Source organism: Salmo trutta, unplaced genomic scaffold (assembly GCF_901001165.1).
Source record: "Salmo trutta unplaced genomic scaffold, fSalTru1.1, whole genome shotgun sequence".
In the NCBI taxonomy this organism is placed as follows: Eukaryota; Metazoa; Chordata; class Actinopteri; order Salmoniformes; family Salmonidae; genus Salmo; species Salmo trutta.
The window spans coordinates 5,943-18,988 of record NW_021822901.1 but is presented as its reverse complement, the minus strand read 5'-3'; the positions used below and the strand labels follow the sequence as shown (position 1 = coordinate 18,988).

Below are 13,046 nucleotides of genomic sequence, written 5' to 3'. Positions count from 1 at the left end.
AACTAATAGGAGATGGCAGGGTGAAAAATGCACTAAAATAAGGCCTGTTTTTTCATGATTAATTCAAAACGACGGCAAGCAGCTGGGAAATATGGTCATATTATGAAACTGGGCTCCACGGCAGATGCAATGAACTAGTTTTTAATCAGAAAAGAACGTTGTTAAAAATTTAATGTGTCTAGCCTACTATCTACACGGATTTCAGAGCAATCTTGGCTGAGTGTACCAGAGCGCAGAATACCAGAGCACAGTAGTCTAATAAACAAATTACCACATTTCGTTAATAAAATAAAGATTTAAAAAAATACTCTTTCAAAATGCAGATGTTGATTTAGTTATGGATCCATAACGAATTACTATGGGAATAAATATCACCAATTTACAGAAATATTGGAACAAAGTTGTCTAATGAAGGCAAACAATTTAGAATCCTCCAATCCTGTAGCCTACTCCCGACCGTCACATTGTACAGCTCCATATCTTCCATTCCATCCTAACGGAAACCTTTAGGGTTTTGTTTTTCTCTGAATGGAAACACCATAATATTAATCAAATTAATTAAGACAAATTTCTTAAAATCAATCCCATATACTATGTTATTACAAAAAAGGTTTGAAATTCTCTGGTAATGCCAATATGGAAGACTATCAAATGCTTCTCAAAGATGCCCTCTGGTGGTCAAACTAGCAATAACTTGCAGTAATAGAACAAATGGCTGAGAATTAAATGACGTGCCACAGAATGCTGCAGCAGCACGCAGGGTTAGGAGTTAGGGTTAGGGGTTAGGGGTTAGGGTCTGCAGGTGTACCGCAGTATGACACAACTTTTAAAGGAGGAACCACTGTAGCGCAGTAGTAATGAAATCAGACATTCTTGTACCTGAAAGTCTACCATTTTTATACGAGTAGTTAAAACACTAATGGTATACCGTCAAGCCATGGTGTTTTTCCAGACTGAAAAGATTTAATTGCCTCAAGAAGTTCCTCCTCTGTAAGTTGGCCTTCACACAGGTCTTTCTGTACATTTGTTAATTTTACATTATTATTAGGAAAGAAATCCGTACAGTTAACATCATTCAGTGGAAATGGAGGAGACAAAAGAAAACATGCTTAAAATATATAACTTCCTCTTTCAAAATATAATTTGGTGAATCATGGATGACTCCGTCATTTGTAATGAGTTTCTGTAAATTGTTGTTGGTAGCATTTCTATGTTGAAGATTCAAGAAGAATTTTGTGAATTTTTCTAAATTTTCCATCAAATCCACTTTATTTTTGTAATACATTACACTTGATCGTTATTGAATAAGTATTTTGTATTATTTATATTTATTTATAGTATTTATATTATATATTAATAAGTACCACCATTTCTTTGTGTTTTTTCCTCTAACCTAAACTTAGCAATGAAAGAAATGTCCCTTTTTCAGGACCCTGTCTTTCAAATATATTCGTAAAAATCCAAATAACTCCACAGATCTTCCTTGTAAAGGGTTTAAACACTGTTTCCCATGCTTGTTCAATGAACCTTAAACAATTAATGAACATGCACCTGTGGAACGGTCGTTAAGACACTAACAGCTTACACACGGTAGGCAATTAAGGTCACAGTTATGAAAACTTAGGACACTAAAGAGGCCTTTCTACTAACTCTGATAAACACCAAAAGAAAGATGCCCAGGGTCCCTGCTCATCTGTGTGAACGTGCATTAGGCATGCTGCAAGGAGGCATGAGGACTGCAGATGTGGCCAAGGCAATAAATTGCAATGTCCGTACTGTGAGACGCCTAAGACAGCGCTACAGGGAGACAGGACAGACAGCTGATCGTCCTCGCAGTGGCAGACCACGTGTAACAACACCTGCACAGGATCGGTACATCCGAACATCACACCTGCGGGACAGGTACAGGATGGCAAAAACAACTGCCCAAGTTACACCAGGAATTCACAATCCCTCCATCAGTGCTCAGACTGTCCGCAATAGGCTGAGAGAGGCTGGACTGAGGGCTCGTAGGCCTGTTGTAAGGCAGGTCCTCACCAGACATCACCAGCAACAACGTCGCCTATAGGCACAAACCCACCGTCGCTGGACCAGACAGGACTGGCAAACAGTGCTCTTTACTGACGAGTCGCAGTTTTGTCTCACTGGGGTGATGTTCGGATTCGAGTTTATCGTCGAAGGAATGAGCATTACACCAAGGCCTGTACTCTGGAGCGGGATCGATTGAGGTGGAGGGTCCGTCATGGTCTGGGGCGGTGTGTCACAGCATCACTGGACTGAGCTTGTTGTCATTGCAGGCAATCTGAACACTGTGCGTTACAGGGAAGACATCCTCCTCATGTGGTACCCTTCCTGCAGGCTCTTCCTGACATGACCCTCCAGCATGACAATGCCACCAGCCATACTGTTCGTTCTGTGCATGATTTCTTGCAAGACAGGAATGTCAGTGTTCTGCCATGGCCAGCAAAGATCCCTGATCTCAATCCCATTGAGCACGTCTGGGACCTGTTGGATCGGAGGGTGAGGGCTAGGGCCATCCCCCCCAGAAATGTCCGGGAACTTGCAGGTGCATTGGTGGAAGAGTGGGGTACCATCTCACAGCAAGAACTGGCAAATCTGGTGCAGTCCATGAGGAGGAGATGCAATGCAGTACTTAATGCAGCTGGTGGCCACATCAGATACTGACTGTTACTTTTGAGTTTGACCCTCTCCCTTTGTTCAGGGACACATTATTCAATTTCTCAAATATTTACACATGTTAAGTTTGCTGAAAATAAACGCAGTTGACAGTGAGAGGACGTTTCTATTTTTGCTGAGTTTATTTTGTGCCTCTATTGTAGTTTCCATTACCATCTACCTGCGCTGTTATTTCCTCTATTTCCTTTATTAGTCTAATCTCTTTAGACCTAATCTGCTGTTGCTACTACCAGACCACAGCTAATTTACATACTTAGAACCCTACAGAACTCTACATAGAACCATACAAAAACTTACACAACATAATCTTAAATAATTCTACAGGACCTTACAGAACTCTACAAGACTTGACAGAACCCTGCAGAACACCACAGAACTTGACAAAAACCCGAAAGAACATTACAGGACCCTCTAGAACCCTACATGACTCCATTTTTATTTTATTTTATTTATTTCACCTTTATTTAACAAGTTCACACTTACAACTGCGACCTGGCCAAGATAAAGCAAAGCAGTGCGACAAAAACAACAGTTACACATGGGATTAACAAACGTACAGTCAATAACACAATAGAACATCTGTATACAGTGTGTGCAAATGAAGTAAGGAGGTAAGGCAATAAATAGGCCATAGTGGCAAAGTAATTACAATTTAGCAATTAACACTGGAGTGATAGATGAGCAGATGATGATGTGCAAGTAGAAGTACTGGTGTGCAAAAGAGCAGAAAAAATACAAAAAAACAAATATAGGGATGAGGTAGGTAGTTGGTTGGATGAGCTGTGTACAGCTGCAGCGATCTATAAGCTGCTCTGACAGCCGATGCTAGAAGTTAGTGAGGGAAATGTAAGTCTCCAGCTTCAGTGATTTTTGCATTTCGTTCCAGTCATTGGCAGCAGAGAACTGGAAGGAGAGGCGGCCAAAGGAACAGTTGGCTTTCGGGATGACCAGTGAAATATACCTGCTGGAGCGCGTGCTACGAGTGGGTGTTGCTATGGTGACCAGTGAGCTGAGATAAGGCGGGACTTTACCTAGCAAAGACTTATAGATGACCTGGAGCCAGTGGGTTTGGTGACGAATATGTAGCGAGGACCAGCCAACGAGAGCATACAGGTCGCATTGGTGGGTAGTATATGGGGCTTTGGTTACAAAATGGATGGCACTGTGATAGACTGCATCCAATTTGCTGAGTAGAGTGTTGGAGGCTATTTTGTAAATGACATCGCTGAAGTCAAGGATCAGCAGGATAGTCAGTTTTACGAGGGTATGTTTGGCAGCATGAGTGAAGGAGGCTTTATAGCGAAATAGGAAGCCGATTCTAGATTTAATTTTGGATTGGAGATGCTTAATGTGAGTCTGGAAGGAGAGTTTACAGTCTAACCAGACACCTAGGTATTTGTAGTTGTCCACATATACTAAGTCAGAACCATCCAGAGTAGTGCTGCAAGTCGGGCGGGCGGGTGCGGGCAACAATCGGTTGAAGAGCATGCATTTATTTTTACTAGCATTTAAAAGCTGTTGGAGGCCACGGAAGGAGTGTTGTATGGCATTGAAGCTCGTCTGGAGGTTAGTTAACACAGTGTCCAAAGAAGGGCCAGATGTATACAGAATAGTGTCGTCTGCGTAGAGGTGGACCAGGGAATCACCAGCAGCAAGAGCGACATTATTGACATATACAGAGAAAAGAGTCGGCCCAAGAATTGAACCCTGTGGCACCCCCATAGAGACTGCCAGGGGTCCGGACAACAGGCCCTCCGATTTGACACACTGAACTCTATCTGAGAAGTAGTTGGTAAACCAGGCGAGGCAATCATTAGAGAAACCAAGGCGGTTGAGTCTACCGATAAGAATACGGTGATTGACAGAGTCGAAAGCCTTGGCCAGGTCTATGAAGAAGGCTGCACAGTACTGTTTTTTAATCGATGGTGGTTATGATATTGTTTAGGACCTTGAGCGTGGCTGAGGTGCACCCGTGACCAGCTCTGAAACCAGATTGCATAGCGGAGAAGGTACGGTGGGATTCGAAATGGTCGGTGATGTGTTTAACTTGGCTTTCCAAGACTTTAAAAAAGGCAGGGCAGGATGGATTTGGTCTATAACAGTTTGGGTCTAGAGTGTCACCCCCTTTGAAGAGGGAGATGACCGCGGCCGCTTTCCAATCTTTAGGAATCTCAGACTATACAAAAAAAAGGTTGAACAGACTAGTAATAGGGGTTGCGACAATGGCGGCGGATAATGTTAGGAAGAGAGGATCCACAAAGTCTAGCCCAGCTGATTTGTAGGGATCCAGATTCTGCAGTTCTTTCAGAACATCAGCTGTCTGGATTTGTGTGAAGGAGAAGCGGGGGGTAGAGCTTAGGCCAGTTGCTGCGAGGGGTGCTGAGCTGTTGGCCGGGGTTGGGGTAGCCAGATGGAAAGCGTTGCCACCGTAGAGAAAAATGCTTATTTAAATGCTCGATTATCGTGGATTTATCGGTGATGACAGTGTTTCCTAGCCTAGAGCATTGGGCAGCTGAGAGGAAGTACTCTTATTCTCCATGGACTTTACGGTGTCCCAAAACTTTTTGGAACTAGTGCTGCAGAATGCAAATTTCTGTTTGAAAAAGCTAGCCTTTGCTTTCCTAACTGCCTGTAAATATTGGTTCCTGATTTCCCTGAAAAGTTGCACATCGCGGGGACTATTTGAGGCTAGTGCAGAACGCCACAGGATGTTTTTGTGCTGGTCAAGGGCATTCAAGTCTGGAGTGAACCAAGGGCTCTCTGTTCTTAGTTCTGCATTTTTTGAAAGGGGCATGCTTATTTAAGATGGTGAGGAAAGCACTTTTAAAGAGCAACCAGGCATCCTCTACTTAATTGATGAGGTCAATATCCTTCCAGGATACACGGGCCAGGTCAATTAGAAAGGCCTGCTCGCAGAACTGTTTTAGCGAGTGCTTGACAGTGATGAGGGGTGGTTGTTTGACCGCGGACCCATTACGGATGCAGGCAATGAGGCAGTGATTGCTGAGATCCTGGTTGAAAACAGCAGAGGTGTATCAGGATGTATCAAGTTGGTTAGGATGATATCTATGAGGGTGCCCATGTTTACGGATTTGGGGTTGTACCTGGTAGGTTCCTTGATAATTTGTGTGAGATTGAGGGCATCTAGCTTAGATTGTAGGATGGCCGGGGTGTTAAGCATATCCCAATTTAGGTCACCTAGCAGTACAAACTCTGACGATAGATCGGGGGCAATCACTTCACATATGGTGTCCAGGGCACAGCTGGGAGCTGGGGGGGGGGGGTCTATAACAAGCTGCAACAGTGAGGGACTTATTTCTGGAGAGATGGATCATTAAAAGTAGAAGCTCGAACTGTTTGGGCATAGACCTGGATAGTATGACAGAACTCTGCAGCCTATCTCTACAGTAGATTGCAAATCCGCCCCATTTAGCAGTTCTGTCTTGATGGAAAATGTTGTAATTGGGGATGGAAATTTCAGAATTTTTGGCCTTCATAAGCCAGGATTCCGACATGGCTAGGACATCAGGGTTGACGGAGTGTGCTAAAGCAGTGAATAAAGCAAACTTAGGGAGGCTTCTGATGTTAACATGCATGAACCCAAGGCTTTTACGGTTGCAGAAGTCAACAAATGAGAGTGCCTGGGGATTAACTCTACATCACCAGAGGAAGAGTAGGATAAGGGTACAGCTAAAGGCTATAAGAACCTGGGGAATGGGAGTGGTGCAGGGGGCTGCAGGGCCTGGGTTAACCTCTACATCACCAGAGGAACAGAGGAGGAGGAGGATAAGGGTACGGCTAAAGGCTATAAGAACCTGGGGAATGGGAGTGGTGCAGGGGGCTGCAGGGCCTGGGTTAACCTCTACATCACCAGAGGAGGAGTAGGATGAGGGTACGGCTAAAGGCTATAAGAACCTGGGGAATGGGAGCGGTGCAGGAGGCTGCAGGGCCTGGGTTAACCTCTACATCACCAGAGGAACAGAGGAGGAGTGGGATGAGGGGTACGGCTAAAGGCAATAAGAACCTGGGGAATGGGAGTGGTGCAGGGGGCTGCAGGGCCTGGGTTAACCTCTACATCACCAGAGGAACAGAGGAGGAGTGGGATGAGGGGTACGGCTAAAAGCTATAAGAACCTGGGGAATGGGAGTGGTGCTGGGGGCTGCAGGGCCTGGGTTAACCTCTACATCACCAGAGGAGGAGTAGGATAAGGGTACAGCTAAAGGCTATCAGAACCTGGGGAATGGGAGTGGTGCAGGGGGTTGCAGGGCCTAGGTTAACCTCTACATCACCAGAGGAGGAGTGGGATGAGGGGTACGGCTAAAGGCTATAAGAACCTGGGGAATGGGAGTGGTGCTGGGGGCTGCAGGGCCTGGGTTAACCTCTACATCACCAGAGGAGGAGTAGGATGAGGGGTACGGCTAAAGGCTATAAGAAACGGTCGTCTAGTGCGTTGGGAACAGACAATGAAAGGAGCAGATTTCTGGGCATGGTAGAATAGATTCAGGGCATAGTGTACAGACAAGGGTATGGTAGGGTGCGTGTACAGTGGAGGTAAACCTAGGCATTCAGTGACGATGAGAGAGGTTTCATCTCTGGAGGCGCCAGTTAAGCGAGGTGCGGTCTCCGCATGTGTGGAGGGTGGGACAAGGGGGCCATCTGAGGCATGTTGAGTGGGACTAGGGGCTCCGCAGTGAAATAAAACAATGAGAGCTATCCTAAACAACAGTATACAAGGCATATTGACGTTAGAGAAAGGCATAAAGCAATCACAGGTGTTGATTGGGAGAGCTAAGACAACAACGGGTGAGACAACAACGGGTAAACAGCTAGGACAACAACAGCGGGTAAATGGCAGGGAGGGTCAGTTAACTACACACAGGGCCTGAGTTAGAGGCTAGGGCTGACAGATAAACAAAATTAAGTACCGTGTTAATGAACAGTCCAGCAGGCATCAGCTGTGTAGCCGAGTGATCATAGGGTCCAATGAGCAGCAAAGATGAAACAGGGAGTCGTTCGGTTGCTACGCTAGGCGAGCGGGAGACACGGCGTTCAGGAAGCTAGCGGGCCGGGGCTAGTAGATGGATCAACACCAACATCCACGAGGCAGAGGCCGGTTGAGAGCACATCGGCCAAATTACGTCAGTAGACCAGCAGACCAGTCGTGATGGATCGGCGGGGCTCCGTGTCGACAAAGGGTCCAGGCCAATTGGCAAGAGAGGTATTGTAGTTGGTGTACTTCGTTTGCTAGCCGGGAAATGGGCCTAGCTCGAGGCTAGCTGGTGCATGCTTCTGGAAAGGGGCGTTAGCAACAATAGCCACTCGGTAGCAACTAGCTAGCTGCAAAGATCGGGTGTAATGGTCCAGAGATTGCGGCAGGAACCCGGTGATGTAATGGGGGTAAAAAAGCAGTCCGATATGCTCAGGGCTGATATCGTGCTGTGCAGACTGGAAGGTATTATCCGGGCTGAAGCGGCTGGAGTCCGAGCTAAAGGTAAAGACCGCTAGCAGTGGCTAACAATGACTAAAAAGCTAGTAGCTAATTAGCTGGCTCCTGATGGAGGTTCCAGTTATAAGGTATAAAAATAGCAGATCCGTACCACATTGGGTGAGGCGGGTTGCAGGAAGTTTATTGAATTAGAAAATGGAAAAAAAGAGATTGAAATGTATACAACAAAAAATATAATAATAATAATAATTTTTACATTGGACAAAAACGTCTTACTGCTCCACCATCTTGGTACTAACTAACCCTACAGGACCCCACAGAATCCTACATAACTCTATAGAACCCAACAGAACCCTCTAGAACCCCACATAATCCTACAGAACCCTCTAGAACCTCACAGAACACTACATAACTCTATAGAACCCCACAAAACGCTACAGGACCCTCTAGAAACCTACATAACCCCACATAACTTTACAGGATCCTACAGAACCCTACAGGATCCTACAGGACCCTACGGGACCCTCTAGAACCCTACGGGATCCTACAGGACCCTACGGGACCCTCTAGAACCCTACGGGGCCCTCTAGAACCCTACGGGACCCTCTAGAACCCTACGGGACCCTCTAGAACCCTACGGGACCCTCTAGAACCCTACGGGACCCTCTAGAACCCTACGGGACCCTCTAGAACCCTACGGGACCCTCTAGAACCCTACATAACTCCACAGAACTCTACAGGATCCTACAGAACCCTCTAGAACCCTACATAACTCTGCAGGATCCTAACCTTCAGCTAGAACTCTGACCTAGGTGTTGCAGCATCTTTGGATTCGTCTGTAAAGCTTATTTTCCAGCTGATTATAGGTCTCAATGCACATATCTAGATGAAGTGGAGGTGTTTGTCTGGTGCAATGCCGTAGTTGTCCTTGTTGTCTTCAAACACCGTAGTGAGGCCCTCCAGGTAGAGAGAATGGAGACAGTCTATATCATCCTTAGTGGGAGAGGGGGTCTGGACCACTGGAATAGGCCTACCCACTGGGGGGGGGGGGAGAGAGAGAGAGAGAGATGAGAGGGGGTCTGGACCACTGGAATAGGCCTACCCACTGGGGGGGAGAGAGAGAGGGAGAGAAGGAGAGAGGGGGAGAGGGAGAGATGAGATCAGAGAGAGATGTGAGAGGTGAGCGAGGGATGAGAGGTGAGAGAAAGAGAGAGATGAGTGTGTGTGTGTGTGTGTGTGTGTCTTACCAACAGTGTGTATGGGCTCTCTGTAGGGCAGTAGACCAAAGCTGTATTGGAAGACGCCTCGTCCGGTGAACATTGGCAGCGCCACTCCCATGAGCCTTTGCAAGTGGTCCTGGAGCCAGCGGAGCGGCGAGCCGGCAGGGTTGGTCATCTGGTCGAAGAGCTCATTCTCCCCAAAGGAGAACACAGGTACTAGCTGGGCCCTATAGGACAATAGGGATTGTAAATAGGAGTTGGGTTTCAGTTCAACATCTGTTCAGAATCTGTGGAATGTCACTCCTGAACTCAGAGTGATGTGTGCCACGTTTTCATTGGTCTGTACATTGAGTCGGGGGCAGGATACTTGTTATTTGGCCATGTTGTACTGCAAGGACTTCTGATTGGTCAACCCCAGGCTAGGGGGGGGGTTATAAATGGCATCCTGTTCATTAGTTCAGTGGAGAATAGCTGAGGACAGGGGACTTCTGATTGGTCAACCAATAGGGGAGACTGAACATCTACCTCCCAGCATAACATCTTGATTTGTCCTCTCTGAATAAACCTATTTTTCTCCCCCTGATTTGCTTTGCAGTTTATATTATTGAAGAATAACATAAATTGCCATCTCTGTTGGGGAATTTTGGGCCACTCTTCCATGCAGAAATGCTTTAACTCAGCGACATTTGAGTTTTCACACATGAACTGCTCATTTCAAGTCCTGCCACAACAGCTCAATTGGGATTAGGTCTGGACTTTGACTAGGCCATTCCAGAACTTCAAATGTGTTGTTTTTGTAACCCTTTTCACGTAGACTTGATTGTGTGTTTTGGATCATTGTATTGCTGCATGACCCAGCTGTGCTTCAGCTTCAGCTTACAGACAGATGGCCTCTCCTGTATAATTCTCTGATAAAGAGCAGAATTCATGGTTCCTTCTATTAAGGGAAGTTGTCCAGGTCCTGAGGCAGCAAAGCATCCCATCACACCACTACCACCATGCTGGACCGTTGGTATGAGGTTCTTACTGCTGAATACAGTGTTTGGTTTTCAACAGACATAATGGTGTGAAGGAAATATTAAGCTTAATGACAATTGTGTTAGACAATTGTACTGTGTGATTTAAAGCTTTGATCCAAACACTGCATTCCACAGTACATTATCCACACTGTACACACACACACACACACACATACATACATACATACGAGTGATGTTGTTCCCCTAGATTATGCACCAAGTTGCACGCAAGGACAGTTCAAGTAGGCCAGGTCAAGAGGGGATGTTAATAAGTTAATAACAATAATAATAATTCAATGTGTTTTCTTTATTTAATTACAGCAGCATAGTTAATGTTATTTTTCGGTGTACAAACATTTTTTGATATCTATATTGTAAATACACCTAATTGTAAAAGTTTGTATATTTTGGTTTGGTCCATCGCGGGTTATCCGTACTTACGGACCCTTTTATCGTTCTCTTTTGCCGGACCTTCAGCTAGCAAGGTATGTTGTCCTTGGCGCCGTAATTTGGCAATATAAAACTGTGGTAAAGTTACATAAAGTGCTGTTACGCAATTATAGGTTTTGTTACAATGTGAACAATTATAAAGATTTATGTTAACAACTTTCACCAAGCTCGCTAATTAGGGTACCTATTGTAACTCGGGAGTATTTGGGACCGTGTTTGAGTGAGTTGCTATGTGCTCACGCAGGTGCCTGAGGGCTGTGACTGCACCGAGGGCTAACATATTGTGTGTTGTCTCTTCGTGTGCAGGTATGTCTTTTATTTTGTTCCGAATATGTTGTATATCATTTTAATTGTATTGTATAGTGTGCTGTTGGGCACTGAATGTATGTATGCAGTTCCCGCTCTTTTGCCGGACCTTCAGCTAGCAAGGTGCCCGTGTTGTCTCTTCGTGTGCAGGTCGAATAAACATGATTCAACCATCACAATTCCAGTTGTGGCAGTGTCCTAATTAAAAGTACACAACGCTGAACGAACCACGCTACAAACTGGTGCCGTAACCTGCCGACTGGTCAGCTCAAGCCAACCCCCGGGAGCTGTGCATGTGGCTGAGGCGCACGACCTGCGCATGCGCATTTGTTGATGGTTTGCTGTAAGCTAATATATACTGTAAACAGTGAATGTGAGTGTAGCATATTCATTAGATACAGGTATTCGTGCTTATTTGTATGTTTTTGATGAATTTGTTTATTGCAATTTTTTTTTTGTATTTGAATGCAGTAAATTACATGGTATTTTAGTGCTCTGTTGAGCCATGGAAAACTCTCAAGTCCATAAATGTAGTTATGCTGGGGATTTTAGTGTGGGTAGAGGGAAGGGTGTCCTTGCATTTACGCCAATTGTACAGTCAGCTCCTGGGAGTAGAGCGTTTGCTAGTCCTGAGTTTGCAAGCGCTGGGAGGGGTAGGCTGTTTGTTCCACCTGACCAGGGTATCCCACCTCTGTCTTTTGATGTACCATCATCCACAGTCCTCAGTGATAATGGGACGCCTCCGAGTCAGCTTAGTGACATTATTAAGCAGATTGGTTCAGAGATAGGTGAATCCATCAGAGTGATTTTACTGCAGTCTGGGGTTTCAAGTCTTTCTCCTGCCTGTCCCCCTCACCAACCCCAGCAGGTTCCCCTGCCTGAGCAGTGTGGGTCAACCTTTATTGATGCGTCCAAGCTGAATCTGGTGGTGAAGTCCGATGTTAGTCCTCCACCTTTCTTTAGGGGTGATGGCTCAGATAAGTACTCTGTCCTGGAGTGGGAGGAGTTAATGGGAGTCTACTTAGAGAAGAGGGGTTACACTGGGTCTGAGAATGTTGGGGAGGTGATGTCTAGGCTCATGGGGAGGGCACGGGATGTGACCAAAGTCTGGATGCGTAACAACCCTGTTGTCACAGATGTTAAGGCTGTGTTCAGTGTTCTCAAGCAACACTTTGGGGATACTGTCTGCTCAGGTATGCCATTAGCTGATTTCTATTCAATCAAACCATATGCTAATGAGGGTCCAATAGATTTCTGGATTAGGCTTAACAAAGCTGCAGAGGCAGCCAAACAGTACCTTGTGAGTGAGGGCAGGACCCTACCCAATGAGTGCTCAGAGTTGGCAGTCATGTTTGTACGCAACTGTCCTGATAAAGAGTTGGCCCAAGTGTTCAAGAGCAAACCCGTTCGTGACTGGACAGCCAGTGAGGTACAGGATCAGTTGGATGAACTGTTAAGGGAACGTAAAGCATGTAGAACACAACTTTCACAGCAGGTGGCTGCAGTCTTTGACTCCCCCCCAGGAGGGAGTGGGTCCTGTGAACAGACCTAAGGTGTCATCCTTTTCTCAATGTGGCCGTGAACCAGACCAGGCACCATCTATATCTGAGGATGAGACATTAGAGAAGGTTTTGACTTTGTTAGAGAAGGCTCTGGTCAGCAATACTCAGTCTGTGAACAGAGGGCCCCGTAAACAGTTCCACAAACGTCAGCGTGAGTGCGCCGTCTGTGGAAGCACTAATCACTGGACCAAAGCTCACTGTCAGATGCACCAGCTGTGCTTCAAGTGCTTCTCTCCGGGCCACATTAGCTTTGACTGTAGTGAGGCTGGGCAGCGACAGAGCCCTGGATGTGGACAGACTGGCAGGTCTCAGGAAAACTAGAATGCCTCCATTCTGAGGAGAGCAA

The 13,046-nt window shown here is 45.9% G+C and overlaps 1 protein-coding gene across 1 annotated transcript; it reads right to left on the bottom strand.

The window, feature by feature from the left end:
- Positions 1-8,298: 8,298 nt before the first annotated feature.
- LOC115186295 (2-acylglycerol O-acyltransferase 2-A-like) lies at positions 8,299-12,488 on the bottom strand. Its single transcript, XM_029745966.1, has 3 exons — positions 12,436-12,488; positions 9,391-9,590; positions 8,299-9,180 (listed from the first exon to the last, which is right to left on the bottom strand). Exons 1-3 carry the CDS (start codon positions 12,486-12,488, stop codon positions 9,026-9,028), a joined length of 408 nt encoding a protein of 135 aa, XP_029601826.1. The 3' UTR covers positions 8,299-9,025.
- Positions 12,489-13,046: the final 558 nt, after the last annotated feature.

Bases quoted from the DNA above. Each gene is read 5' to 3' on its own strand.
- LOC115186295 (XM_029745966.1), bottom strand. From the start codon at position 12,488: ATGACTGCCAACTCTGAGCACTCATTGGGTAGGGTCCTGCCCTCACTC. The intron at 9,591-12,435 runs GTACTGTTTGGC...ATTGTCCTATAG, and splicing joins GTCCTGCCCTCACTCACAAG to GGCCCAGCTAGTACCTGTGT. The intron at 9,181-9,390 runs GTAAGACACACA...CCCCCCCCCCAG, and splicing joins AGAGCCCATACACACTGTTG to TGGGTAGGCCTATTCCAGTG.